Here is a 27,209-nt window from a genome sequence, read left to right as displayed (position 1 = left end):
GTTTAATTGAGCTATAACAAGATTTAGCACTTTATGTATGTTACCATTATACTATAAACTTTTAAAAAAATTTTTTCAGGGGTTACAAAATTACCCAGACCTCAAAAAAGGAAGGAACAAGAAATACTGAAGGAATAAACTGAAATAATTACATTATACTAATAAATTATGTTAATAAAACTAATGGGGTCCACCACATGCCATCCTATGCTAAGAAAACACTTGGCAAACATTCTTATTGAACTCTCGTAAGACGTCATGAGGTGGATATTTTTTGTCCCCATTTTAGAGAAGTTGACATTTAGAAATGTGAAGTCGCTTGCCAAAGTCACACAGCAATGGCACTAGGTTTGTCCGATTCCATATCTCTTTTAACCACTCACCACATCACCTGCCAAACAGGATGTTTCCCAGACCTGTAACAAGCCACCATTAATAGCCAAAATAATAACTATCAATTATTAACAACAAGGATTATCACCTTAAGTCCTCAAGGTGACCTAAGAAGCAATTATCTTCATTTCTGGAAGGAAAACAGGCTTAGAGAGGGTAAACCATTGTACCAAGGTCACAGCTAGAAAGTGATGAAGCCAAAATTCAAACCTAAGAATATCTGACTCCAGGCCCACAACCTTATCATCACTCTACACTGCCCAGTACTTAACAGGCATGGATTCAGTCCATTCAACTTTTTTTTAGCGTCCACACCAGGCCAGGCATGTTCTAGCCCCAAAACAGTCTCCTACTGCACACAGGTCACATTTCAGTGGGGGTGACCACAGTAGACAAATATAGAATATGTCACGTTTTGAGACGTTCCATGATTACCACTAAAAAGTGGATAGTGTGGGCTAGCAGAGAGGTTGAGTGGGTGGGACCGCTTTTATCCCAAATCCTCTTCCTTGGGAGGATCTTCAATTTTGGATGTAATTCTCTTCCTCTCTCTAGCCAGAAAAGCGAGAATATTTTCTCTTCACTCTCTCCTAAAAGGAGTAAATGAAACAGTTTGGGGAAGAATCCTTTGCGGACTTATTAATACATCTTAAGTGGAGCTACAAAAGGGCGCGGGAGTGGTGAGGCAGGACAAGACATCATTGTGACGGTGAGGGGCAGACTGTCACGGAACAGATGGCATTACGAGCACGGCTTAGTAGCTAAGAAATGGGGATGAACAAGGGGTCTCTCAAGCCAATTCTCCCTTGCTTGGGCCTATTTCACCGAATCTTGGGGCCGCAGAGAAGACCCCAGCACCGGGGACGTAGCCTCCTCCTCCCTTAATCCTTCCAGCCTTCACCTGCTTGGCCAACACGCATGCGCCCGCTCCACTGGTCTGGGCGCGCGCTGGGGAAGTCCTACGCATGCGCAACTTCGCAGTCGCAGGTACAGGCCAAACTAGCGCGCCCCTTCCCCCGATTTGCGCCTGCGCTGAGGAAGGGGCCGAGACGCGGAGCGGTTTAGACGCCGAGCGCGCTGTCGGTCCCCTTCCGCCCACTTTGCATTTTCCGGTGGGAATAGCGCGCTGCCACCTTTTCCTGGGCAACTGCCGTTTGTCGTTCGTGTCCCTCGGCTTCAGGTGCGCTCTGACTGTAGCGAGGTTCCCCAGATTAGCTCTGTCAAAACCCCTCCCGAAATCCTGGCAAAGCCCCCAAATTATAGGGGAGGGTCACCAGTATCAGGGGTCTCCTTAAAAGTCCTGAAATCCTGACTAAATCCCCTCAGAAATACTGAAAGGAAGCTACCAGGAGATCTTATAGAAGACCCTCGAAGTTTTATCAGAATCTTCTAGAAATTCTGTCAGTCTTCTCCCTCAGAGCCTGTCCTAGACCTCCCCAAAATCCCGTTACACTCCCTCCCCAAATCCAATCAACCCCCCCAAGTCCTGTCAGATCCCCAGAAATCTTGTGGAACCCACAAAAATTGTTAGATTCCCATCCGAGACCTGAAATCCACTCAGACATCCCCCAGAAATCTCGTCAGATTCCCCAGAAATCCAGAAACTCAGAGATCCAGTGGGAGATCCTCTTGAAAACCAGTCAGAGACCCCCTAAAATCCAGACCCCCCCTTAAAAATCCCCAGAATTCCTGCCTGGGTCCTCCTGCTAGAATCTCCCCATCAGCGGCCCCTGAGGTTGACCAGAGCATCTTAGTCCCTCACCAGGAGTGTGTCCCCCAAACCCTGTCAGAAGCTTCCAGTGCCTCTCAGCACCCTCAAAGGGACCCTTCCCCACTCAGGCCCCATGGCCATCCACCCCCTTCTGCACACCCCAGCATTGTCCAAACCCCGGAAAGGTCTCTTTTCAAAGACTGTTTTTTCTAGAATGTTGTAAAAGTCGCTAAGAAGTGTGCCTCCACAGCTGTGGACCCCATCTGGCGCCAGGGAGAGCAGGGTGTGGGGAGTAGTTTGTGAGGAAAGGAGAGCTGAGCAGGTGGGATGAGGACAGACAGGTCCCAGGCATCCCTGTGTTGACCGTTTGCCCCAGTGTACTCAATTCAGTGTGATGGGCACTATTGTCCAGTGTAATTATTAAATAGCACCCCTTTCACTCTTGAAAGTATCCTGGAGTTGGGGCAAGAAGTCTTATGGTCAACCTGGTTATAATGGAGGCAGGACAGGACATGGTTGGGGCACAGAGGAGGGAATCCCTAATTGCTCCACGGACTCAGGAAGCCTCCCCAGGGAACTGTGGGCCAAGGCAGGGGCCACAGGTGAAGTCGGTGTGTGTGGTATGTTCTGGGCCTGGGAGGACCATGGGAAGATGCTAAATTCCCATGGTCGTGATGAGGACGAGGGGCCGGGAGGTCAGCCAGTGGAGAGAAAAGTGATTTAAAAAAAAAAAAAAGCAAGGAGTTGCAGGGACTATTCTGTGCCACGCTAGCCAGAGGAGCTAGGACTTGGTCCAGAGGGCACTAGGGAGCCATGGGAGGGCTGCGAACGGGAGAAATGGGCTCAAACTCGGTGAGAGGCCAACAATTCCAAATACAGGCTGACGGGACAAGGATCAGTAGCCCCAGGCAGTGAAGGACCCTAGAGACAAATGTTCAGAAACATTTCCCAGAGGAGGGGACGTGCGAGCTGAGACAGGAAGGACTGGGAAGTAGGGTGTCCCAGGCAAAGACCCAGAGGTGGGAACAGGGGCCTGGCTTGGGGAACAGCACACAGTTCAGAGCTGCAGGAGCAGCAAGTGTGATTTGGGGTAGAGAGGCAGGCGGGGCCAGGCCATGCAGGGCCTTCGCCAGGTCCAGGGTCGAGGCTTTGTTCCTGGGATGCTAGGGAGCCATGGAAGAGTATTGAACAGGGGAGGGGCAGGTCAGCTCTGGGGCCCGGTGGGGATGGACAAAAGTGGGAGACTGGAGGCTGGGAGGCCAGAGAGCAGGCTGGGATGAGGGCCCCGGGGAAGAGGACGAGGCCTGAGCTAGGGCCTTAGGAAAGGAGAAGAGGGGACAGGGTAGATTCATTGGGGTGGAGGGACAGGGCTGGGAACTTGACAAGCTGTGGGGAGGAGGGATGGAGAGGAGGCAGTGATCCCCACCCACTAGGCCCCCTTTGACCTATGCCACTCACTCCTCCAGCCCCCCTTTGCCAGCCCACTCCGCCAATCCATTAAGTAGGTCTGAGCCAGAGCTGCTGTGATGGAGGCAGGGGTGGGCAAACAGGTTCTGAGAGCCCAGAGCAGCCTGGGGCACAGGTGGGTCCCCAACTTGGGGTGGCTGATCTGAGGAGGTCATTCCCCTGCTTGTCCTTCCAGGAGCTCTCCAGGCGGCTGGTCCGTTTTCGGTCCTTCCCAGTGTTAGAGGGAGGCTGTTAGCATCACCAGCAGCTGCAGAGCGAGGAGGGTGTACCATGGACCTGCCAGAGAGCCTGGAAGGCAGCCCTGCTACAGAAAGTAGGTGGCTGGGCCCCTGATTGTCCCGTGGGAGGATGTGGGAGCAGTGGGTGAAGAGGCGCCGGGCTGTGACTTGGGAGAAGTGGCTTGGGGTGGCTGAGGCTCCACCTTGGTGCAGGGTAGGAGGGAAGGAACCTGCTGTGTGCCTACCTGTCTGGCCCCTTGTCCCCTTTCCTCTGGGGAGGCCAGAGCAGAAGCCTTTGCCTGTTGTGTCCCCTGCCTGGAGCACCCTTTCCCAGTGACCCACAGGCTCACCCGTCTTCATTCAGATCTCATATTTCTGTAGTGCAGCTGCCCTGTCACTCTCTCCTCTTTTCTGCTTTACATCTCTTCATAGCACTGACACTGGTTTGTCTGTCTGTTCAGTCTCCGTCTCCCCCCACTAGAGCAGGAGCTCCACCAGGCAGGTATTTATTCACTCTGGTATTTCCAGTTCTCAGAGCAGCACTGTCTGACACACAAGCTGTATATGTAATTTTAAGTTGTGTTAGTAGGCACATTTAAAAGAAAAACGAAACAGGCAAAATGTATGGCAATAATAGTAGTAGCCAAGGTAGTATCCTTTCAGCATATAATCAGTATAAACGTATTGGAGATATTCTCTTTTTTCATACAAGTCTTCAAGATCTGGAATGTGCTTCACACTACTAGTGCATCTCAGTTCCCACGCGCCACAGTTCGCGTGCTCAGGAACCGCATGGGGCGAGTGGCTGCCCTCCTGGTTAGCGCTGCCCTAGAACAATGCCTGACATGTCGTAGGAACTTAGTTTCTGTCCTCGAATGATTGGCTGGATGCAAACCAAGTGGGTGTGAAAGCTGCTTCGGCAGGAAGATGCTGAAACTCATCTGATAAGTGGGGAGGGAGCCCAGTGTGATGATTGGGGAGGAGCCACCCTCTAGGGAGAGGCAGGGCCCGTTTCTCAGGGGCTCCCAGCATTCAGCAGCAGAGCCTGTGTCTTTTCTCAGAACCCTGGGCCTGGCCTCTGGCCTCAGGAGGCTTTGCAGGGAGGAGAGTAGGAGGCAGGCACCTGGGTGCAGTAACCAGCTGAGGGCCTTCTGACCGAGTGACCGGCATCGAAACTTCGTGGGCACCAGCAGAGGGCGTGCGGCCACCAAGGAACCTGTGGGCAAGGGCTGAGCCAGCTTTGGGAGGCTCTGAAGGCAAGGGAGGGACACACCCAGGAGAGATGGAGACAGAGGAAGGCAGTGGGGGAAAGAGACAGAGACAGCAGAGGAAGGAGAGACAAGGCTCGGGGAATGGAGAGTTGCCCAGATATGGGAAGAGAAGCACAGAGATGGAGACCGAAGGAAATGGGGGGCGAGGGACATGGAGACAGAGGGGCAGGACACAGTGGGAGAGAGATGGGGAGGAAGACAGAAGGAAAGAGCCAGAAAGAAAACTAGAGAAGGGCAGGGACAGAAACAGAGGTAGAAGCAGTGAGGAGGGACGTGAAAGAAGGAGAACAGGAGAGAAGCAGAGTGACATGTTCCTGCCGGGCCGTGGGAAGGGACTGCAGACGTGTGTATCTGGAGCCAGACAGCCCTGAGTTGACTGGCTTGCTGTCCCTGGCTGAGCAGCCCTGGGCAAGTGACTTTGCTGGACCTCGGTCCTCCTCCATAACATGGGGAGCACGGTGAGAGGAAGAAACGAGAGTGTGGGGAAAGCCTTGGGCACGGGCCCTGGCATCTCCCCTAACTGTGGGTTCCTGCTGTCCTTCCCGAGGAGCATGGGTTCAAACCCGAGGGGGGAGCGAATTTTAGCTCACTACAAAGAATCCTTGAAGAGTTAAAGGGATGAGAAAGCGCACTCATGTGGAGCAGGTGACCTTGGGCAAGGTCCTAACTTCTCTGCGTCTAAGTCTCCTTATCTGTAAAGTGGGGCTAATAATAATAGCAGCCACCGTGGTCCATGCAAAACGCTCAGAAGAGGCCTGAGTGAATAAATGTTTGATTCTATTACTGAGCTTCCACCATATGTCAGGTCCTCTGCCAGGGCCTTTTCAGATTTTATCTCATCTCTAAAAGGAAGGGAACACCACCCCCATTTTCCAGAGGAAGAAACTGAGTCTCAGAGAGGCTGAGTCTCTTGCCCGGGTTGTCCCCTGGGCCTGCCAGATCCTGAAGCCTGTGCTCAGCCGGCTGCTACCCCCAGCTGTCCAGGGAACCTTGGAAAAGAGGCTGTCCCAGTGGCTCCTGGGGTAGAGGATCTCCTCCTATATCTTGGAGCATTTATTGAGTACCTATTTTGTGCAGGCACTGTGGATACAGCAGTGGACAAACAGACCCTGGGAGATTCACTCTGTGTGTGTGTGTGTGTGTGTGTGTGTGTGTGTGTGTGTGTGTGCTGTTCACATACACAGACCTAACCCAGCCCTCGGGAGGGAGATCACTCTACCCACCCCCATTTTACTGGTGGGAAAACTGAGGCTCCAAAAAGAGAAGCAGCTTGCCCACAGTCATGAAGCTGGGCTCTGAGCTCCTAATGGCTCTCCCACCACCCACCCTGCCTTGATAACCCCATTCCCCCTCAACTGGGGCTCCTGGCCTTGGGCTCCCATGACACCAGCTTTGACTCAGGGATGGGGGCGCGGAGAGATATCAGGCTCCCCAGGCAGGCTAGCCGACCGGAGATGTAGCAGGCAGAATCGACCCAGGCTGCGCGCACTTCAGGTTATCGGATTGTTCCTGACTCTCCTGGGCCCCCCTTCACCCTCAGCTCCTCCCAGAATCCTCTCTTCTTGGCCCTCCCCTGCCTCTGTTCACCTCAGAGCTGAGCCTGGGAGGCAGGGGAAGAGAGGAGGAAAGAGTGATTGTTCTTTCGTTTATCGGCTCCTGAGCCAATTGGACACAAAGGATTAAACAGCAGGGGTCTCCCTGGCCTGAAAGATGGTGCCCACATCCCCAGGGTGGGGGTTGGGGAGGTGACTCAAAGACCCTCGCATTGCTGCCCCCACCCGAAGCTTCCTGCTGTCCCCCCCCTCTCCCCCCCGCCCCAGCCCCAGCCCCAAGTCCTGGCAGATCCGAGTGAATTCCCTCCCTTACAGGAGCCCAGGTCAGTCCTCATGGGCGGTAGACCGGCCCTTTTGTCTCCTCAGTGTACCTCTGGGACCAGCCGGAGGAGGGGAGCTTGGGGACGCTGCTCAGCTTAGAGGAGCAAATACTCAACTCTACGTTCGAAGCTTGTGACCCCCAGAGGACAGGTGGGATGGGCAGGACAGCACTTGGGGAGCATTGGGCGTGGGAGAGACAATAATAAGGGCAGAGGTTGGAAACTGGGGAGCCATAGAGAGGGATGGGCCCCTTCTTACGGGTCCTGCTGGACAAGTGGGTGATTGTGGCTCTAGGAAGGAAGTGGATAAGGGGATGGAGGTGTTTCAGGCGAGGAAGGCGAGGGGAGGAAAACTTGGGGGACATTACTGGAAGAGGCTTGGTGGGGCTTTGGATCCTGGGAGAGGGAGGGAGGGTAGCCACTTGGGGCCTGGTGGGGCACAGCTGATCCAGCTGCTCCTGTTTGGTCCACCTCTGAGGTAGGCATGACTGCCCCCCCCCTTGCCCCAGACTCCCTCACGGCATGCTCTGTCCCCAGGCGTTGTGGCTGTGACTCATGTACTAGCCTACCTGGAGGCAATGACAGGACGGGGCCCCCAGGATGCACGCCTCCAAACTTTGGCCTGCAGCCTGGACCCCAATGGGGAGGGCCCTCGGGCCACTGTGGACTTGGACACCTTCCTGGTCGTCATGCGGGACTGGATCACCGCCTGTCAGCTGGATGGGTGGGTCCCCGCACCTCCCCCCTCCCCTGGGAAGTTTTTCCTATGATCTAACCTCATGCCTGCTTACTGCAGCCAGCACCCTTTGGGCACAGGGACCGCCTGTGGTTGGAAGGAGGCTGAGGAGAGAAAAAGTAAAGAGATGGGGTTGGGGGAGGGGGGAGCGTGTGAGGACAAAGTGCTTTGGATGGGGAGGTGAAGGGGGGCTGGGAGGCAGAAATAAAAGGGGCTGGAAGGAGAAGAAGGGGGATGTTGGGGGACTGACAGAGGCCCCTCCACATCCCTTCTCCAATCCCAGTCCTGCCCCTCCTGCTTTTCCATCTGGTCTCAAGCGCTTGCCATCTGGCCTCACCTTCCTCCCTACGGTACTTGCTCTCACCTAACCTGGCTCCTCCTCCTCTGGCCACCGCAACCCCCCTGCCAGTGACTGATCAGGGTTCAGGGGTGGCTGCAGGGGCTCTAAGCCTCATCCCTTTGATATAGAGGATTAGAGCTGGAAGAGGAGACCGCCTTCGAGGGGGCCCTGCCCTCCCAGCAACTGCCATCTGGTGAGATTGCTATATATAGAATGCAGCAGGCAGGCCCAGGGTCAGGCAGTGGGGGGACTTCCCACCCAGCAACAGAGCAGGGGATAGAGTGGGACCCCAGGGACCTTTGCTCTAGCCTGGAGCTCTGAGTTTGGCTTTCTAGGTGCCTCCATGACTGCCTCCCAACATTCCCTGAGGTTTTGGCGGTTTCACTCCTCGCAGTTGTTTCCAACACCTCCTCCTAACACCAGCCCTATTATAGAGCCCTAGGAGGCCCGCCCACCTCTTACCATTGTCATCGATGTCCCGCTGGCTCCCCTACTCCTGGCTCCTTCACTTGTATGCAGTCCCTCTGGCCTTGTGGCTCTTCCTTGAATAGGTTACTCACCTGCCCGCCTGGGCCTCTGCTCAGGCTGTTTTCCCAGCCCTAACTTTCCATACCTTCCCTCTCATCCCTAACACTTGGGGAAGCCCTTGGGGGGTGGGGGGTGGGGGGATTGCTGGGAAGCCCCAGGCTAAGGTCCCTTGCTCTCCAGACACTCACACACAGACCTGCTTTCCTTGCCTTCAGAAATCTAATTACCTGATTAGTTACCTGCCCTGATGTTTGGTTAGTTGATTTGCTCACCATTGTATCCCCAGGACTTCATACACAGGAGGTTTTCCATAAACAAGTGTTTGTGTTATATTTCTCCAGCCTTACAAAAACAAAAGCCAATAAAATAGAGCTTTCTTGACATTGAACCTCCTCCTGTCGGGCTTGGGGGCCAGGGGAGGGCTGTGAGCAGGGGAGGGGCGGGTCAGCTCTAGGTGGGGAAAGACCCCCTCTCGGTGGGGAAGGACAGGAGGGAGAGGCTGGAGGCCAGGACGAGGCTGTGGGAGGGTCCAGAGGGGGAGGGCAAGGCCTGAGCCGGGATGGGGCGTGGGGACAGAGAACGGAGCAGAAAGTCTGGGATGGGGGATAGGCCTGGGCTCTGGTAGACTGTGGGGTGAGGCGGAGTGGAGCGGGGGACCCAGGTGGTAAGTGGGAGGGAAAGTGGGAGGGAGAACAGGTTTGGGGGCAGTTGAGGTGCTGCCTGATATTAGGCATGGGAATTACGAGGCTATGGCAGGGGATCCAGCCTGAGCTCAAGGTACTGATGGACAAGAGGCCTTTCCAATGGTGGGTGTAATTGCAGCCCCGGGAGGAAATGGGATCACCCAGAACAAATATGAGGGTGGAGGCCAGAGGAGGGCCCAGCCCTGCATCCTGGGGCACCCTGACATCTAAGATCACCTGGAGCCTAACACCTGTCTGTCTCCCTCCAGGATGCCCAGAGGAGCCAGCCAACCTGGAGAGCTTTGGAGGCGAAGACCCCAGACCTGAGCTGTACCTATCCTCGGGCCCCTCCCTGCCCTCCCCCTGCCTGTGCCCTCCAGCCTGCCCGGGGCCTGGCCAGGGTTTGGGGTCCTTTGGGGAGTGGGTGAGGGACAGGGGCTGTGCTAATAGCTCAAAGAGAGCAGGGCAGTCTCTCTCCTGTTCCTCTTTCTCCAGAAGAGCCCCCTGCCCTACCACCCTCACCACCTCCCTCACCTGAGGAAGGAGGCTGGGGCTGCAGGTGGTGACCTTGCCCTTCCTGCTGCCAGGCCTGCCACCGCCGACCTGCTGAGCAGCCTGGAGGAGCTGGAGCTCAGTAACCGCAGGCTGCTGGGAGAGAACGCCAAGCTGCAGCGCAGCGTGGAGACTGCGGAGGAGGGCTCCGCTCGCCTTGGGGAGGAGATCTCGGCCCTGCGCAAGCAGCTTCGCAGGTGGGCCGGCCCACGGCCACCCTCCCGTGCCCCTCGGTCCTTCCTCACTGTAGCCCCAGCCTCGTTCTCTGCTCCCTTTCTCTGTACCTCCTGCCCTGTGTCTGTGACCCCGCACTTGTCCTTTTCTTCTTTTCCTCTTTCTGTGTTTTATCTTTCTCTTGTGTGTCTCCATGGTTCTTGTGTCTCAGCTTCTAGGGTTCAGACTTCTCTCTTTACTCTTCCCTCTCTGCTTCTCCAGAGAGGCCTATTCCTTTCCCGGTGCTCTGTCTTCTGCATGTCTGTCCTGTTCCCCCTGTTTTAGTCTCCCACTCTCGAGGTCTCTGCCCCACCCCCTTAGTCTTTTAGGTAGAAAGTTGTTCCCCAGTACTCGGTTCTTGCCCCCGTTTTTTCTGAGTCCCTGTTTCCCTCTCTCTGGCCTCTGTCTCCCTCATTTCTGGGTCTCTGTCGGATTTCTCTGTTGCTTCTGTCTTGCTGAGAGACTCTATCTGTGTGGTTTCTGCCTTCGTCGTTCTCATGGCCCACCTGTCCCTGCCCCCACTCAGTACCCAGCAGGCTCTGCAGTTTGCCAAGGCTGTGGATGAGGAGCTGGAGGACCTGAAGAGCCTGGCCAAGAGCCTGGAGGAACAGAATCACAGCCTTCTGGCCCAGACCCGGCAGACAGTAGGTTCTGGGCAAGGGGCACGAAGGTACCCCCTTCCTTCCCCTTTCTTGGAGTCTGAGCAGCAGAGCCTGACTGGAGTGGAAGGGGCTTCCTCCCTCACTTCAGGACTGCTCGCTTCAGACTTTGAAGCCAGATCTACCTGCCATCTCTCATGATAAAGGGGACAGCAGGAGCCATCAGGACTCCCCAGACCCATTCCCCCAGCCCTGCTCCTCAGGGACCCAGGCCCGAGTTATGTTCCCAGGGGTGGGAGAAGGGCAATATGGGAGCAAGGAGGCCGGAAAAGAAGCCTTTGTCCTCTCTCTGGGCTCGCTCAGGAAAAGGAGCAGCAGCATCTGGTGGCTGAGATGAAGAGTCTGCAGGAGGAGGTGAGCTGAGGCCCAGCACCCATCTCACTCCTTCCGGGCTCCTTAGGATCTTCCCGCCCTGCCCCCTGCAGCCCCAGACACCCCCAACAGCCTGTAACCAAACACTCTTCAGTCTGGTGAACAAGACCCTAGAAGCCCAATAGTGTGTAAATGTCCCTGAAGGTCACATCGCTGTGTGAGAACTGCCATGGTTGGTAAGCGTCTGGGGCGTGGGGCGGAGTGCCTGGGTTCCCGCTGAGGCCGCCTCTGTAAGCCTGGGTCAGCCAGTCCGTCCCCTGTCAGCTTCAGTGTCCTCACCTGTAGAAATGGGCAGACTCATAGAATCTCCCTTGTTGGTTTTTGTGAGGTGTAAATGAGAGCATGCTTGTAAAGCCTTAGGCAGAAAGCAGGGCACGTGGGAAGCACTCACTAAAAGTTAGCTAGTGTTGTTCATATGTTAGTGTACTTTTATGGTGGAAAGATCACAGGCCTTGAAGTCAGCCCTGAGTTTAGATCCCATCTCTGCCACTTACATGACAGGCAACTTTTAGACATGTGACTGCTCCTTCCCAAGCCTTAGTTTTATTCTCTAAGAATAGGGAGGGGAGAAGGGTTTCTGTTCAGCAGGCTTGTTGTAGGAATTAAATGATAGCTTTTAACCCAGGGCCCAGAACATAATATAAACAGGCCCAGTTCAACCTCGCTGTCTGATTCAAGCCCCTTCCATCTGAGACAGAAAACGTCATCTGAGTTCATTCAGGGTCCACTTAGTCCTTTTAGGTGGAAACTAAAAATCCTCAGTTAATGATGAAATCCATCACCATCCTCCCACAAGGTGGCATCTGGAGACTCACGCAGCACCTTAGCGCTCTAGGCGGCGGCGGCCCTCACTCAGCATCTGTGCCCTCTGCTGGTCACAAGATTGATGTTTGATGGCCCATCTGGTCCTTGGCCTTAGTCACCACTGCACGCGGGCAGCCATGGGGAGGCTGGCATTGCCTTCTGGTCTCTGGACACACAGTCCTCACTGCCTCTGCTGGTAGTGGCCCTTGTCTGGACCCCACAACCCATGAAGGTCGCTGGGGTTCTCTCTTGGCCACTTCCACACCCTTCTAGGGACACAGAAGAGGTTCAGCTGCTTTCCTGTGACTCTTTGTGGCTACAGGGTCCTCACTGGGCCCTCTCTGCCTCACCTCCTCACACGGCCATCTCTAGTCTATTATTCGCATGCCTTGCAGGTTCTGCGACTGGGATGGGAAATGCCTCTCTCAGATTCCCAGGTGTCCCAGGGGTTCTGTGGTTCAAGTGCATCCACCGTTGCCTCCCCTCAGAGCTAACCCGGGGCTTGGGATGGCTCAGGGATCATTTTCTCTCTGTTGCCCTCTCCTTTGACTTCCCTACACCCGTCCCCCAGCCTTAGGGCTCTCTGCCCAGTCCAGGCAATGATAGTGGTCCTGCCTGATCCTCCAAAATCTTTGTCCTATATCTGCATTATGGCTTTTACATTTAAACCCAAGATTTCCTGCTATTGTCCTCTGCCTCTTCCATGAAAATCCCCTCCCTTTGGGCTCTGGGAATCTCGCTGCAGGATGGCTGCCACAGTATAAAGCATGAGGTACAGACAGGAGGTGACTCTTTCTTGCAGGAACTTCTCTTTTTAAGAACAAGGAGAAACTTTCCCCAAAGCCATATGGCAGAACCTCCCTCATATCTCACTGGCCAAAGTGGCAAATGAGTATAGCCAATCCACTCCCTGGCATGGGTAGCACAGCCACGCATGGATCTGGAATACTTTCAACTCCAAGGAATAGGACGCCGAAGAACTGGTGGCTTCAGTCTGAAGGACACTCATTTCTTTAACAAGAGGTTTGGAAGGTCTCTGTGTTGGTTCAGTGGCACTTTGGCTTGTTTGACTGTGGCCTCGCTGTGATCACAGGCGGCTGTAACCTCGTTCTCATTCAAAGCAGGACAAAAGGGCGAGGGGGGCCCAGCAAATGCTCCTCTCATGGCTCTGTGTTCATCAGAAGGAAAAGTTTTTCCAGGAGCACCCACTCCACTCCCACCTCAGGAGACCTCTCTTATCTCTCACTGGCCAGAAATAGACCACATGACTCCCCCAGCTGCAAGGAAGGCTGGGAGAATATCCTCAGTCTCTGGAGGGGGAGAGAATGACTACTGGGTTAGCAAACTAGCCTGGTCTCCTGAATTTGCCGATATTTCCATCTTGATTCACACCCTCAGGGCTGAGGCTGGGACCTACCTGCCCGAGTAAAGAGAGGACCCCCAGTGACAGCAGAAGAAGGAACAAGCAGGGTGGAAGGCATCCGGCGGTCTCTGCCTCCTCCCTGCCCAGAAGGCCTGCTGGCAGGTCAAGTGCCTTGAGCAGTGCCTGGGACATCCTAGGCGCTCAATAACTGGAGCTATTCTTGGATCCCCCCCCCCTCCATCTTTCCCCTCACTGGCAGCTGCCTACAGAGCATCTATAGATCGGGTTCTCAAGTTACAGCAGAATAATGCTGGAGTAAGGGACACTCAGACACTCAGCTTTCCTAGGGAGAACCTACAGAGCAGGGCTCAGGTTACTGCAGAAGAAGACAGGAGCGGCTGAGTAACCAGGTTCCCTGCAGAGTAGCCTGGGATCCAGCCTGCAAATCCCGACCAGGTGGACAGATGTTGACACAGCATTCCTGGCTTGTCCTTCCTCCGCCCTCCACCTGGCAGTCCAGGCCCGCTGAGACAGAGGGATGGAGGGCAGCGAATGGAGGACTTGGAGCCAAGCTGGGCTGGAGAGAAGGAGCTGGCCTTGGTATCCCCAGGGGCACCAGGAGGAGAGGTGGCGAGGGAAGTGGACTGCCTCCATGCCCCAAAATGCTTTTCCCCGTACTGCCTCACATGAAAACACAGTGCAACTTGCTAGGCTTTTCGTGCCCAGAAACTACACTAGCATTTGGACCATTTTATTCTCAGTTCCCATTTCATGGCTGGCCCTGCCCATGGCCCTCTCCTAGCTTCCTTGTGCCCTCCCCCCATAACACTCCTCATCCTTGCGGACTGAACCCGGGCCTCCTCAGGAAGCCCCTCATCTGGGCTCCCACAGGTCCTAGTCCTTATCCGAGCCCACGTCATGCATTATCATCAGCTTCCGTATTGGTCTCCACCTCTAGTGATGAGCTGCTTGAAGTAAGGGATGAGGCTGGTTCCCCATTCTCACCCAGGGCTACATCTGGCTCTGAGGAGAGTACGGCGGTTATTCCAGGATTTGGAATCAGATGTGGATCTGAGTCTGCATACCACATGACCTTGACCATGTTTCTTAACCTCTCTGCTCAAGTTTCACTGTAAAATTGGGGATGATGACAGTAAAAACATTGTTAGGACAGCCAGACATGACATTCTTCCTGGATGGCACAGTATGACATGTATAGCAGCACCCATGAAATCTGCCCACCAAAAAGCTTAACAAGAGTCTGGACAAGGCCCTGAATCTACCCACCGGTTTACAGGAAATAATGAGGATTCAAGAAGATGGTGAACGTCACCGCAGGAAGGAGAAACAATAAACCAAATCCAAATGCACCAATTCTGCAGGACAACCTGGTTTCTTCCACAAAAGACGGGCACCCAAAAGTGCCAGGGTTGGGAGGTGAGGGGTCACTATCAGATAAAAAGAAATGAGACATTTCAACCCAAAGCCTGTGGACCTGTTTAGATTCTCATTCAAAGAAACTACATGTGAAAAGACATTTGTGAGACACCAAGAGGAAAAAACAAATTGGGTGTGAGATGATATTAAGGGATTATTACTAGTTTTGTTAAGGGTGGCAGTGGTATTGCGGTTTTGCTCAAGAAAAGGTCCTCAAGTAGGAGAGAAATGCTGGAGTAGTTACAGGTGAAACAGTATGATGTTTAGGATTTACTTTAAAATAATCTGGTTAAACCCAAACAAAACAAAAACCCCAGGGGATAGAGAAGAAACAAAAGGGGGAAACTATATAATTATTGAAGCTGGGTGATGGGCAGCGGGGGTTTGTTATACTGTTGTTTTTACTTCTCTGTGTTAAAAAACTCATAATCCAAAGTTTTAAAAATACTTTTTAATGTAACATTTGCCGAACATTTGGCAAGCACTGTTCTAAGTGCTCTGTGTTCATTAACACGTATTTGCCTGAGTCACCCCCTGGATGACATGGGGCAAGTTGTTCAACCATTCTGCACCTTTATCTTTAAAATAGGGTGTAAGATGACAATAAGCCTGCATCACTTTGGTAAAGAGGAAAAGTGAAAGGAAAAAAAATAAGGGCTAAGAAATGAGTTAACACATGTGAGGTGCCTAGTCAGTGTGAGCAATTGCTATTAACTCGCTTACGCCTCACAGCGACCGCATAAAGTGGGGCCTAGCTCATCCCCATTATTACAGATGGGGGACCAGCTGATGCACACAGACATCAAAGCTGAGATTCCATAAGTTGCTTGGAAGGATTACTTGGGCTGAAACACACAAAATGCTTAGCATGAGGCGTGATGCACATCACGTGTCAGCAAATGTCAGCTATGAGTATTAACATCGCCATTTGCTGAAGTGAACATGACCGGCCCTTCCTCCTTCCAGAACGGGAAGTTACTGGCTGAGCGGGATGGAGTGAAGCAGAGGTCTGAGGAGCTGGCCACGGAGAAGGATGCTTTGAAGGTGCCACCCCTCCCTAGTGCCTTGACAACTTCCCAACCCCTGGGGCCATTTTGGCCACCTCCAGTTTCAGCCACTGAAGCCTGGTGAGAGCCAGGGACTTCCATCAAGCCTTCAGGCTCCCAGGGCTGCCAGGCAGCTTGGCTGAAGTCCCTCTTGGTATAGTTGATGTCCAGAGACTTAAGGGAGGTTGAGGAGAGGGGCTCGGGAGTGGGCAGACGGGGGGGGAGGGGGGTGGGCAGGGCTGAGACGGTCCTGGGAGGCAGGACAGATGGACGGGCTCCTTCCTTGGCAGCGGCAGCTCTATGAGTGTGAACGCCTCATTTGCCAACGTGAGGCCGACCTCTCTGAGGTGAGAGGGCTGGGGAGGGGAGGGGAGACGTTTGCTTCCCCATGCACCTGCCCGTCTCCTGCCCTGAATCTGGAAAGGGAAGTCCTGCCTGGCTCTCCTCCTTGGACAAGCAAGCAGCCCAGAGAGGCCAGAGGGTTCCCCTGACATCCATGCATGACCCTGCAGGGTCTGGAAACCCAGTGCTGTCCCTCAGCTAGCTCACCCTGCCCCTCCCCCAAGCTCACCCTGCCCTCCCGGCCTCCGTGTCTGTGGGTGGGCCCAGTCTCAGTCAGTTTTGGCCTTTCCCAGCGCACTTGCCACGCGGAGAGTCTGGCCAAGACCTTGGAAGAGTACAGAACAACAACCCAGGTAACCCAGCTGCCCTTGCCCACCCTTGGTAGCTCCCTGCCTGCCTCGCTCTCCTCACTTCTCTTTTGCCATCTCCAAGATTTACTGCCTCTTTCTGTCTCTGTCAGTCTTTTCCCAACTCAGCTCATCTCACTTCTTCTATCTCCACTGTTTGTCTGTGTGTGTCTCCTCTTTCTGTCTCCCCCTGCCTTTTCACTTTTTCTCCCTTTCTCTCTCATTCTGTGTGTCTCTGTTTTCCATTCACTTATATTTTCTCTGGGTCTGTCTCTTCTCACTGCGTCTTCCCTCCTTATCTCTCTGTGTCTCTGCCTGGCTCATTTACATTCTTGCCTCAGTCCCTCTCCGGATCTGGTCTGCCTCCCAGGACAACTCCTTTCTCTGTCCCTGGTCTTTATGAGTTTCTTGCACCTCGTGTGTCTCTTGCCTCTCTGCGAATCTGTGTCTATTGTCTCTGTTCCGTGTGTCCGTCGCTGCCTTCTTTTTTTACATTTTCCTGGCTGGTAGGTTACCTTCTGCATTCTTGCTGCTCTCTGTCTCTCTTTGGCTTCCTAAGTTTCTGTCACTCCTTTCTTCCCCATGTCTCTTGGCAATATGTGTCTGGAGGAGCCCAAAGAAGTCGGGAGTGGAACTGACCTTGGAAAAGGAACCCAGGGCTGGGGGATGGGGAGGAATGGAGCGCTAGCTGTCCCTCACCCCTTCCTTTGCAGGAACTGAGGCTGGAAATCTCACACCTGGAGGAGCAGCTGAGTCAGACCCAGGAGGGGCCAGATGAGTGAGTGAAATATTGGGGGTGGGGGAGGAAGGAGGGGAGCCTAAGGGCAGGGACTCGCAGCCTCCAGCCCCAAGGTGGGCAGGGCAGCAACCCCCCCATAGGCCGACTGAAGGTGGCGGGCAGGTACAGAGACAGCCTTTCCCCTCCTGACTGTGTGCCCAGGATACCCGAAGGGGCTCAGGCAAGAAGAGTGGGCTGGACCATGCTGCTGCCCCCGTCACTGGGCGTGGAGATCCAGGCCATTCGGCAGGTGGGCCTGGCTCCCTCGAGCACCCCAACCCATCGCCAGCTGCAATTCTGACTCACCCTACCCTGTTTCCCCCAGGACCAGCTGTCCTTAACCTCACTCCTAACCCAGGCCTAGGTCCTGGCACCAAACCCTTCCTGGGTTCCGCCTCCACCCCAGTCCAGCCTCACACCAGCTACTTACCCCTCCCATCCCCACACCTCAGCCCATCTCTCTCCCCATCTCTGACCTGTCTTCTGCCTTAATCTGGCCCTCCCTGACCTCAGAAACAACTTCTCTCCCAGAAACAAGAAGTGGCAGCTGCCGAGCTCTCCAGCCCGCTGTGTGGGGTGTGGCAGTGGGAGGAGGGCATCAGTGAAAGTGAGGAGGAAGCTGACTTTCTACCTGAAGCCCCACCTGAGGGACAGGTGAGCACGGGAGGGCCTGAGCCCGCTGGAGTCCAGAGCTGGGAAAGGGACCTGGGACTCACTGTTCCCCAGACAAATGTTGGCTGAGGGACCACTGGTTCCTGGACACAGAGCCCAAGCCACACAGGACACCATGCCTGCCCTTAGGTACTGACCTGCTAGTGTGGTAGATGAAAGAGAAGAAAGCAAACACACAAATTCCTTTGTGGTGGTGGTTTAGAAAACCCTGTCAGAAATCACCTTATTTAAAATGGTATTACAGCGGGAAGTGAATTGTTCTTCCTGACACCATGAAATACATTAAACATTTACCTTTGAATACAAGGCACTTTTAAGAAAGGCTTAGCATAAAGTACTTACAACCAATTATTACTAATAGAATCCTTAACATCAAACAAATGAAACTAAAGACCTTAAGTGATAGCAAAAGAAAAGAAAAGAAAGGCTTAGCAAACCCACTATGAAATCTTGAACTCAACAATAGCCATTGTCTTATGACTTCTATAATTACCTGAACAATAATTCAGGTAATTATAACATCATTTGAAATAACTGAGACGACTCATCTTTAACGTCCGCGACTGAAACGTGAGATTTTAATCTATTAGTGTCAGAAGAATTTTTTTAAAGAAAACATTGCTAACAGCCCTGTAAACACCTCTGTATTGTCTTGAAATCTATACTACTTCAAAGCTGTTCACCATCCTTAAAGAAAAAGCTCATTTCTCTGCTCACTGTTTCCCTGGGTTGAGAGAACCTAGACCTCGTGGGAGCCCAGAGAAGGGGGTACCTGTGTCAGGTGGGAGATTGGAAGAGAGATCACAGGGAAACTGACACAGTTTATTTTGAAGAAAGAAAGAGAAGTTAAGTGATGTGAGGAAAGAGCAGCCTTCCGGGCAGCGGGAGCAGTACGTGCAAGGCCGCGGGGGCACGAAACCGCATAATATGCTTGGGGAGTAGAGGGCTGCTGGGGTGTCTAGTGAGAGATGAGGCTGGGGCCAGATCATGAAAGGAATCCCCTGTCAATCCAGCTAAGAGATTGTCCTTTTCTCCATCAATCCACAGGAGGGCTGGGAGCAGGGGTGGACAGGGTCAGCTCTGGATGTAAAAAGATCCTTCTGGGTCCACATGGGGACTGACCAGAGGCGGGGAAGCCAGGGACGAGGCTGAGACAATGGTCCAGACGGGGAGGAGGAAGGCTGTGCCGGGCCACGGCCTTTGGATGGAGCAAAGGGGACAGGCAGAGAGAATGGGCAGGGGAGGCGAAGGTGCAGACAGATGGGCTGGGGTGCAGGGTGATGGGAAGGGAGGAGAAGGGGGAAATGCTGAACTTACCTTGCGATGTTACAAGGGGAAGACGCTGAGGGACGTGGTGGGGTGGGCTGCTCGGGCAGTGGGTTCACGAAGCTGGAGCTCAGGGGCGTATTTAGAAAATAGTGTTGAGTTGGTGGTTGGGGCCATAGGATGAGATGTGTGTGGAGACACGGAGAGGGACCTGGGTCCTGAGGGAGAGCGGATGGCGGGGCCATCCCAAGACCGGGAACCTGGGAGGAGAATAGGGTTTGAAAGGGAAATGCGGAACCCCTTTTGGGCCCAGGTGAGTGTAGGAGGCTTGTGGGAGAATTTTGGGGGACCTGGACTCCTGGGTCCTGAAGAAGAAAGGGGCTTGGTGGGGCCCAGAACAATGGTCCAGTTTCTGGCTTCTGCTCCTGGTGGGGGATGATGGAGCTATCTCTGAGGATGGGTCCCAAGAGGAGGGCAGGTTTTAGAAGAAGGTGGTGAATTCTTGAGGTGTTGCAGCCTGGGAAACCTAAGCTTTTCTTTCCCACAGAGAAACTTCCAGGGAGAGCCAGAGCAGCCTCACGAAGGAAGGAAGGAGCAATCAATTTGGTAAGAAGCTTGCTCCTCCCAGCGCCATCTCTCTGACTCGGAGTGACATCTGATTCTCGGATGGATGGAGTCCAAGGACTGGGAGAGTCCTGGTGGGGTCACACATCATACATCACTCATGCATTCATGCTGAGGTGACCCTGGGCCTGTGAACCAGGATGGGTCAGACCCAGCCCTGCCCCCAGCGTCTCCCAGTCTAGGGGGAGATAGTCCCTGATCCAGTAGTTGCTGGAGGACATTTGGCACCTGATGGCACAGCGGGTGGGGTGGGGAGGAAGGCTTCCCAGGGGGGCGGTGCCTGAATGGGGTCCTGCAGGAATGGTATTGAATAGGAGCCCCTTAGACAACAAGATGGGACAGCTCAGTCCCTGTCACTCACTGAACACACCTCTCCCGGAACCTGGCATGAATGAGACTCAGACCAGGCCCCTGAAGAGCACCCTGGAAGTTGGGAGAGCATGAGGCCTCTGGAATCAGACAGCCTGGGTTCAAATCCTAGCTCGGTTCCTTTGTGATAGGGTTGATGCGAGCATTGGGCGTAATGTCTTGGCCCCCTCCCTGTGATTGTTAGAGGCTTGTGTGCAGGCCTCTGAGGATAGAGAAAGAAAGCACTAGATGTCTGGGCCCATTCTCCTCAGGGCGCTGGCCTTGGGGCGTCTGGTTTCCTGTGGTGCCTTCCTCTCCCCTCCCCCCTTTCAGGCTCCCAGCTGCAGCAACTAATGAGGCTGCCTGCCACGAGCTCTAATTGGACTTGTCTGGGAAAGCTGAGATTGGGCAGGATGGGGGCTCCGGAGCTGTGATCTCCCCTCAGTCACCAGGAAATGGAGGGGAGAAAAGACTGAGCAGCAGCGGGGGCAGGGGCTAGACATCTGAATTTCCGGGGTTTGGGATGAGGGGGCAGAGGCAGTGTGATCCATAGATTGGGAAGCTGGGAATGAGGAGAAGTGAATCCTATGACTCCTAGAGGTAGCTAGGAGTAAGGACTTGGACCTTGAGAGGGGCTGGATGCCTTTTAGGGTGCTAGCTGAGGAAACAGCTGTATCCCAAGGGTATTGGGTCTGATGCCAGAAGTCTGGATCCCTGGGCCCCAGTGAAGGTGGTAGCTGGTGGTGTGGACATCAGGGTCTCCAAAGGGTATCTGGCTGGGCAGCTTGAGGCCTGAGTCCCTAAAAAGACATTTCAGGGGTTCAGGCAGCTGTGACCCTAGGCGGGGCAGAGGCCAGGGGCTTTCACCCTTAAGAGAAATTATTTGGGATGGGGTCAAGGCTCACACAATTGGATTCTGGAGTCCGAGTCCTGAAAAAAGACCCAGTAAGTCTGAGACTCACTGAAAATGGTGCAACCCAGCAGACAGGTAGTTGGGATAGGGTCTACACAGCCCCGGTCTGTGTCTCTGGTGTTTTTGTGAATGAGAGAACCAAAGCCTCAGCTCCCAGGTGAGGCATCAACTGGACAATTACCAGCTGCGAAAGCCACTTACCCTTTTTGGGGTCACTGACTCTTTTGAGTCTGGACGACAGATCCATCCATGGTTGCCGTTCTGTGTTAAGACCGCAGCTTTAAAGGTTCTCCCCAGCCCCTCAGCAGGTGACTGGGAGCCAAGCAAAGGAAAGATGCTCGCAGTGACATTGTTGTTGCCCCAGGTTGCCCAGAAGAGAGGAGGCAGAAGCGGAGACCCAGGTCACGGTAGGCAGTCCCCAGTACCCTTCACCATCCCCATCCGCTTCAGGAGGGGCTGATGTCATGGCAGCCCCTCCCCAGCTCCCACGCACACCTCCACTCCTCAGGAACAGACAGAAAAATCGTTTCTCCACTAGATAACAAGGCCCTCGCTGTAGCTAATGAGAGCGGATGGTGCTATGGGGGGGGGGGCCTGCAGGAGCAGTGGGCGGCCAGAATGTTCCCGGGGACCCCCCCATGAACACACAGGGCTGCAGACACCATGTCACGAGCCTCACAGACGTGGTTACACCCCCGGATTACGAAAATACACACGCACAGGCACCCACACACAGGAAGGGCCCGGGCCCTCCCCATCCGGCCTCGAAACGCCCTTAGGGCACGGAAGCAATCACAGCTCCCCTTCTCAGCACCACACACACCAGGTCCTTTGCTCTTGAAAGTGGCAGGTGACAATCCCCATCTCAGGCAAGGAAAGGAAGAGAAAGAAATGTGAGGTGAAGAGCCTGCAGTTCTTGGCTGGGGAATGTGAGAGCCCAAATGTGTGCCCGGCTCTGTTCCAGGTACCTGGGACCCTTCAGGGTCCACCCCATCCAAGATGGTCTCTAAGTAGCCTGACACCAAAGCCCACCTCCTTCCTGCCACGCCACACCCCTTCCATGAAGACTGGGTCCCACCTCTGTTTCCTCACCTGGTGTGGTGATGGTCTTGACCAGCTCGCAGGGTGGGGATGAGGGTTAAGGGTCATGTCATAAAGAGCCTGGCTCCAGGCCTGACAAAGCAGGCACGCAGTAGGTGGTGGTGGTGAAGGTGGTGGCTGGGACTGGTGTCCTCTTATTCTTTATTATTGTATTTTTATTGACATTGGATGCTTCCAGAATCCAGTAGAAGTGGAAATAATCATATTGAATAGCTCACAGAGTTATTGAGCGCTCACTATGTGCCAGGCACTGTTCTGAGCCCCCTCCCACTTTTTTGAGTTTTACCTGCATTCACTCAGTCTCCACTTCAGCCCTGTGAGGTGGGTACTTTCCTCATCCCTGTCCAGCATGTGGGGAAAGTGGGGTATGGAGAGGTGGGGTAACATGCCAAAAGAGGCACAGGCAGAAACTGACAGAGCTGGGACCCCCAACTGGCAGTGTGTCCCGGAGAAGCTCACACACGGAGCCCCTCATTGTGTTCCTCCCCCCTTCCATGTGGTCACTTCTGTCCAGGCTGAACTGAGAGCCTCTCCCAACCCAGGGTCTCAAGGTTGTCATTTCCTCTGTCCTTCCAGGCTGAACGCCCCATCCTTCTGGGAGACCGTCCCCCTGGAAACATCTCAGGAAGCCCTCCAGAGAGGTAATGGCTCACGGGGACTGGGAGGGACTTGGGGGACAGGAAAAAAGTCCAGTGCAATTGCCTTGCCCTCCTTCCCAGCAGCCCTGCTAAGCCGGACCTGCAGCAAGCCCTGGTCCCTGTGGAGAAGGAGCTGGTCCCAGTCAGGAGGCCCGTCTGGGGCCAGTTCTGCCTATACCCCCTGTACCCCCAGCAGCTCAGGTGAGCCCTAAGTCTTCTCCAGAAGGAGGGTGGTGGTCAGACTCACACTGGCCCATGCAGGGATTGAACAGGCTCCCCTGGGCCCCACCCTAAGCACTGTCCCACCACCGCACTAGGGTCACTTGGCACCCGCTGATCCCAGCGCCTGTCCTGGGCCTGCTGCTGCTGCTGCTGTTCTCCGTCCTGCTGCTGGGCCAGTCCCTGCCCCCCGCCTGGCCCCACCTCCAGCTCTGCTACCTCCAGCCCCCGCCAGTGTGAGCCATGCTTCCCACCCCTGAGAGCAATGTCTAGTTCAGTGAATTCCCTAGGGCTCTTTTTACTGTTATTCCTATTGTTGTGCCATTGTTACTTGGGATTAGCCCAGTGCGGGGACCCCAGATACAGTACTCCAGGCCACACCCCTGTATGGGGTCTTCATGTGAAACCTCTTGGTTTTTTAATGTTGGTGATTACGTTTCTTAACAATACAAAAACATACCCAATAATAGATTAAGCTCTAGGGGTTTATTTTCCTCACAAAACAAGCCTGGAGAAGAACAGCTCAGTTTCCACAACCACAGGGCCAGCATACTGTGATTCTCTGTGATTTTCTTGGCCCTTCCCTCATGCTCAAGGAATGGCAAGCATTGTAGCTTCATACGTCATAGCTACAGGGAGAAGGGGACGTGTTCCTTCTTTTTTATTAAAAAAAAAAAAAAATCAGTAGCCTTCCCAGAGCCAGCAGCAGACCTTTGTGTATGTCTCATTGGCCAGACTGTTTCGCATGACCACCCCTAGCTGCAAGGGAGGCTGGGAGACTGAGCACCTCTCCTGGCAGAAAGAGGGAGGAAGAGATGTGGGCCAGGCACACACCACAGATGTCCACTGCAGTGCAAACAGCCAGCAGGAAGTGGACCAAAGTGCCATTGTTCACTCAGCAAACACTACTTACCATCTATTTACCACAGCTAGACCGTAGGAGATAAAGGCTGTAGAGAAACAAGCCCTCTGATGCCAGGTGTTGATTTTCTCCCGAGGATAATGGGAGGTTTTGTTGCTTGTTTTTGGTTATTTATGTTTTAATTGATGTGTAACTTACAGATAAATGGACAAATCTTAAGTATCAGCTGGATGAATTTTTTTAAAACTTTTATTTAAGTGTGTTTTTCCAGGATCCATCAGCTCCAAGTCAAGTACAGTAAGTACCTTGGTTTTCGAACGTCTCTGTTGACGAACATTTCGGTTTACGAATGCCATAAACCCGGAAGTAAATGCTTTGGTTTCTGAACACGCCTCGGAAGTCGAACATGTCATGCGGCTTCCGCTGAGTGCAACATCCTGAGGCCTAGCTGTCGGCTGTTTTCGAACATTTCAGAACTCGAACGGTCTTCTGGAACAGATTACGTTCGAAAACTTAGGTACCACTGTAGTTGTTTCAATCTAGTTGTGGAGGGCGCAGCTCACACTGGCCCATGCAGGGATTGAACAGGCAACCTTGTTGTTAAGAGCACCGCGCTCTAACCAACTGAGCTAACCGCCCACCGCCCAGCTGGATGAATGTTTACATATGTAAACACTCATGAAACCAAAACCCAGATCAAGATATAGAACAGTTTCAACACCACAAGAGCTTCTTTGCAAGAGTTTTGAGCAAGGGAGGGCCGAGTCACCCCTATTTAAATACAGACAGTGATACAGGTAGCTGCAGGCTCTGTGGGAGCCCAGGAAAGGCAGTAACCGCCTGGAAAGCTAGAGATTTCTTCCCAGATTACCATGTTTCCCCGAAAATAAGACCTAAACAGAAAATAAGCCCTAGCATGATTTTTCAGGATGACGTCCCCTGAACATAAGCCCTAATGCATCTTTTGGAGCAAAATTTAATATAAGACCCAGTCTTATTTTCAGGGAAACACAGTAGTGACATCTGTATTAAGTCTTGACAGATGGGTACGGTTGGTTACAGTGAGCAGGGACTGAGGAGGTTGTCATGGGCAGAGGAAACAAAGGATGTAAAGATCAGGTGGTAGCAAAGAGGCTCTGTGTGTGGAAAGCCACAGGCAGCACCATGTTGCTGGGATTAAAAAAAAAAAAAAAAGATTTGGAGCCAAGGGAAGGATTTGAGGCTACAGAGTGGTGAAAAGTAAGATAGAGGTGGGCAAGAGCCCACGAAGGGTTTTAAACACCAGCTTAAATTTTACTCCCAATTGCCCAAAAGAGGGCTGTGAGCAGAGAAGGAACAAAATCAACTTGGGGTGGGAAAGAGACCTCTGAATCTGTGTAGGGGATAAATAATCGAGTGAGGCAGGAGGTGGGAGAAGGCTGAGGCTGTGGTCCAGGTGTGAGAAGATGAGGTCTTGACCTGGGCCTGGTGTGTGGGTTGAAGGAAGGGAAGGGTGGAAAGAGGCAGAGCAGGAGGGACGGAGCTACGGAAAGGGCAAGGATAGCACCTGGTTCTGACCCAGTGACTGGTAGACTGGAGCCATCCCAAGATTGGGAACCACGAGAAGGAGTGGGTTTAGGGGAACGTTCTAAGCTCATTTGGGATGGGATGAATGTCAGGGTTCCAAGAGGTGGCTGGAGCCTTGAGCCCTGAGCTCTGGGCCTGGAAATGGCGGTCTGGGTGTTTTTAGCTGTGACTAGTGATCAAAGTTTTCAGGATTGCTGAACTTTCTGGGGGAGAGAGGAGGGAAGGGATTTTAGGCAGCATTTTGTGAAACCCTCAAACACTAGGCAGAGATGTAGGGAGAAAGAGTATGGGAAGAGCACAGGCCAAGACCCAGCTACCAGGCCCTCCAGCAAACAGGATTAGATTCTTCAGTGTTTAGAAAAGTGCCTGGCATATAGTAACTGCTCATAAGATTCTAATCCCATTTCTCCCTAAGAGTAGTGGAAAGATCTAGACTTAGAAGTTGCACCGATTTGGGTTCCAGTTATCCTTCTGTCCTTTACTAGCACTGGCAAATTGGGGAAATTACTCCTGACTTTCAGAGTCTTGTTTCTTTGTTTGTAAAATTTGGCCTACTCTAGATGGTTTTGAGGAATACAGTTGTTCAATATTCAGTGTTTCAATAACGGAGAAACAGGCTTACTTCACGGCCTAAGGGCCAATTAGGGCGCGGTCCGCCTCCCAGAAATGCAAATTATGGGAGAACTTGCCAATCACCAAGCGCCAGTCCCGCCCCCTTCCCATTCGCGGCCGCGCCCAGTTCCACCCTCTTCTCTAGACCAATCAGAGCGTGGTCCGTACGAGCTGCACCCCGGGAGCGCGGTTCAGAGCCCTCAGCGTTTCGCTGGGAGTGGGTTGCCATAGTCACCTTTGAGGGGCGGAGCTGGAGGGCTAGCCGAACCGCCAGAGAGAGGCAAATTCTGATTGGCTGCTTCCTCGCTTCACCGGCATCCGGGTGTCCCCCCCCCGCCCCCCCGCCGCCCTCGCCCCAACCCTTCCAGAGCCTGACGCCTGGTCCGCTTTCTCCTCTCGTCCCGCCCCAACTTGCTGCCTCTGTGGTCTCCCGGGAAAGGCGCCATTAGAAAACCCTGAAGAAAATGCTGAAGGCTGCTGCGAGAGGGGGAAACCCTTTTCTAATAAAAACGTTTTGCTTGTTGAGGGGCGTTGTACTGAAGTCCTCTCATGGTGTATCTGGTTTAATCCTCAAATGAGGAAAAGGAGGCTCAGAAGTTAAGCCCGTTCCAATACCACACAGCTAGGTTTGGGGGGACCTGGTCTTCAACGGCATCTCACACCAGAGCCCCCGATCTTCCCACTGAGCCCAGAAAGAAGTCGGGAAGTGATGAGAGCAGAAACGGCGAAATTCAGAGAAAATGAGAGCTGGAAGAGAGAGAGACGGAGATCCAAAGGAAGAAAGAAAAGGAAGACGCAAGTCAGACGGAGGAAAAAAAGTGATTAAGAATGGAAGAGTTTTGGAAGCAGAAGGGTAGAGAGGAGATAAGAGTCCCAAAGGGTCAGGAAGAAGGGAGGGTGAATGAGAGAGAAGTACAGACTCAGAGAGGACAGACACACAGAGCGACCGAGACCCAGAGACGGAGACTGAGGCAGAGAGTCAGAAAGAGGCAGAGACTTGGGATGTGACAGAGAACCAGAGAGGAGGACAGACTCGGGGCGGGGTGGGCGCAGAGATCCAGGTGGAGAGGGACAGAGGCACAGAGTGAAGGGAGGGACAGAGCTGGGGCGGGGGCACGGGTAGAGCAGAGATGGGGGGGGCGATGAGTGAATGGAGGGAAATATTTTTTTAAGGAGAGAAAAGAGGAGACTGAGGGCGAGACGCCAGAGTAGCGAATGCTGGGCCCGCCGTGGTACCCCCCACACACACACACAC

The 27,209-nt window shown here is 53.6% G+C and overlaps 1 protein-coding gene across 10 annotated transcripts; it reads left to right on the top strand.

Moving 5' to 3' along the window:
* The first annotated feature begins 1,404 nt into the window (after positions 1–1,404).
* On the top strand, positions 1,405–26,477 carry KASH5 (KASH domain containing 5). 10 transcript variants are annotated; one of them, XR_012490548.2, is made up of 21 exons: positions 1,408–1,573; positions 3,747–3,884; positions 6,980–7,084; positions 7,471–7,657; positions 8,138–8,202; positions 9,490–9,550; positions 9,808–9,969; positions 10,512–10,629; positions 10,948–10,998; positions 15,587–15,664; positions 15,957–16,013; positions 16,302–16,361; positions 17,069–17,133; positions 17,296–17,383; positions 17,665–17,787; positions 19,619–19,677; positions 21,321–21,363; positions 22,634–22,698; positions 22,777–22,896; positions 23,013–24,293; positions 26,394–26,477. XR_012490548.2 is itself a non-coding variant. In XM_019741602.3 (20 exons), the coding sequence occupies exons 2-20, from the start codon at positions 3,842–3,844 to the stop codon at positions 26,401–26,403; spliced, it is 1,560 nt and encodes a 519-aa protein (XP_019597161.3). In that variant the 5' UTR covers positions 1,405–1,573; positions 3,747–3,841; the 3' UTR covers positions 26,404–26,477. The 10 variants fall into 10 exon arrangements, 9 of the variants coding, with proteins under 9 accessions (XP_019597161.3, XP_019597159.3, XP_074172208.2 ...); XM_019741602.3 differs by lacking the exon at positions 23,013–24,293 and having other exon boundaries at positions 1,405–1,573; XM_074316108.2 differs by lacking the exon at positions 23,013–24,293 and having other exon boundaries at positions 1,406–1,573; positions 22,780–22,896.
* Positions 26,478–27,209: the final 732 nt, after the last annotated feature.

Source organism: Rhinolophus sinicus, chromosome 8, assembly GCF_057876585.1.
Source record: "Rhinolophus sinicus isolate RSI-liver-muscle chromosome 8, RSI-T2T, whole genome shotgun sequence".
In the NCBI taxonomy this organism is placed as follows: domain Eukaryota; kingdom Metazoa; phylum Chordata; class Mammalia; order Chiroptera; family Rhinolophidae; genus Rhinolophus; species Rhinolophus sinicus.
The sequence above is the reverse complement of the archived record's forward strand: the minus strand, read 5'-3'. Positions and strand labels throughout refer to the sequence as shown.

Excerpts from the sequence above, each read along its gene's own strand:
- KASH5 (XM_019741597.3), top strand. The coding sequence starts at position 3,842 with ATGGACCTGCCAGAGAGCCTGGAAGGCAGCCCTGCTACAGAAA. Across the intron at positions 15,665-15,956 it reads CGGAGAAGGATGCTTTGAAG|CGGCAGCTCTATGAGTGTGA; the intron begins GTGCCACCCCTC and ends CTTCCTTGGCAG. Across the intron at positions 17,134-17,295 it reads ACCCAGGAGGGGCCAGATGA|GATACCCGAAGGGGCTCAGG; the intron begins GTGAGTGAAATA and ends CTGTGTGCCCAG.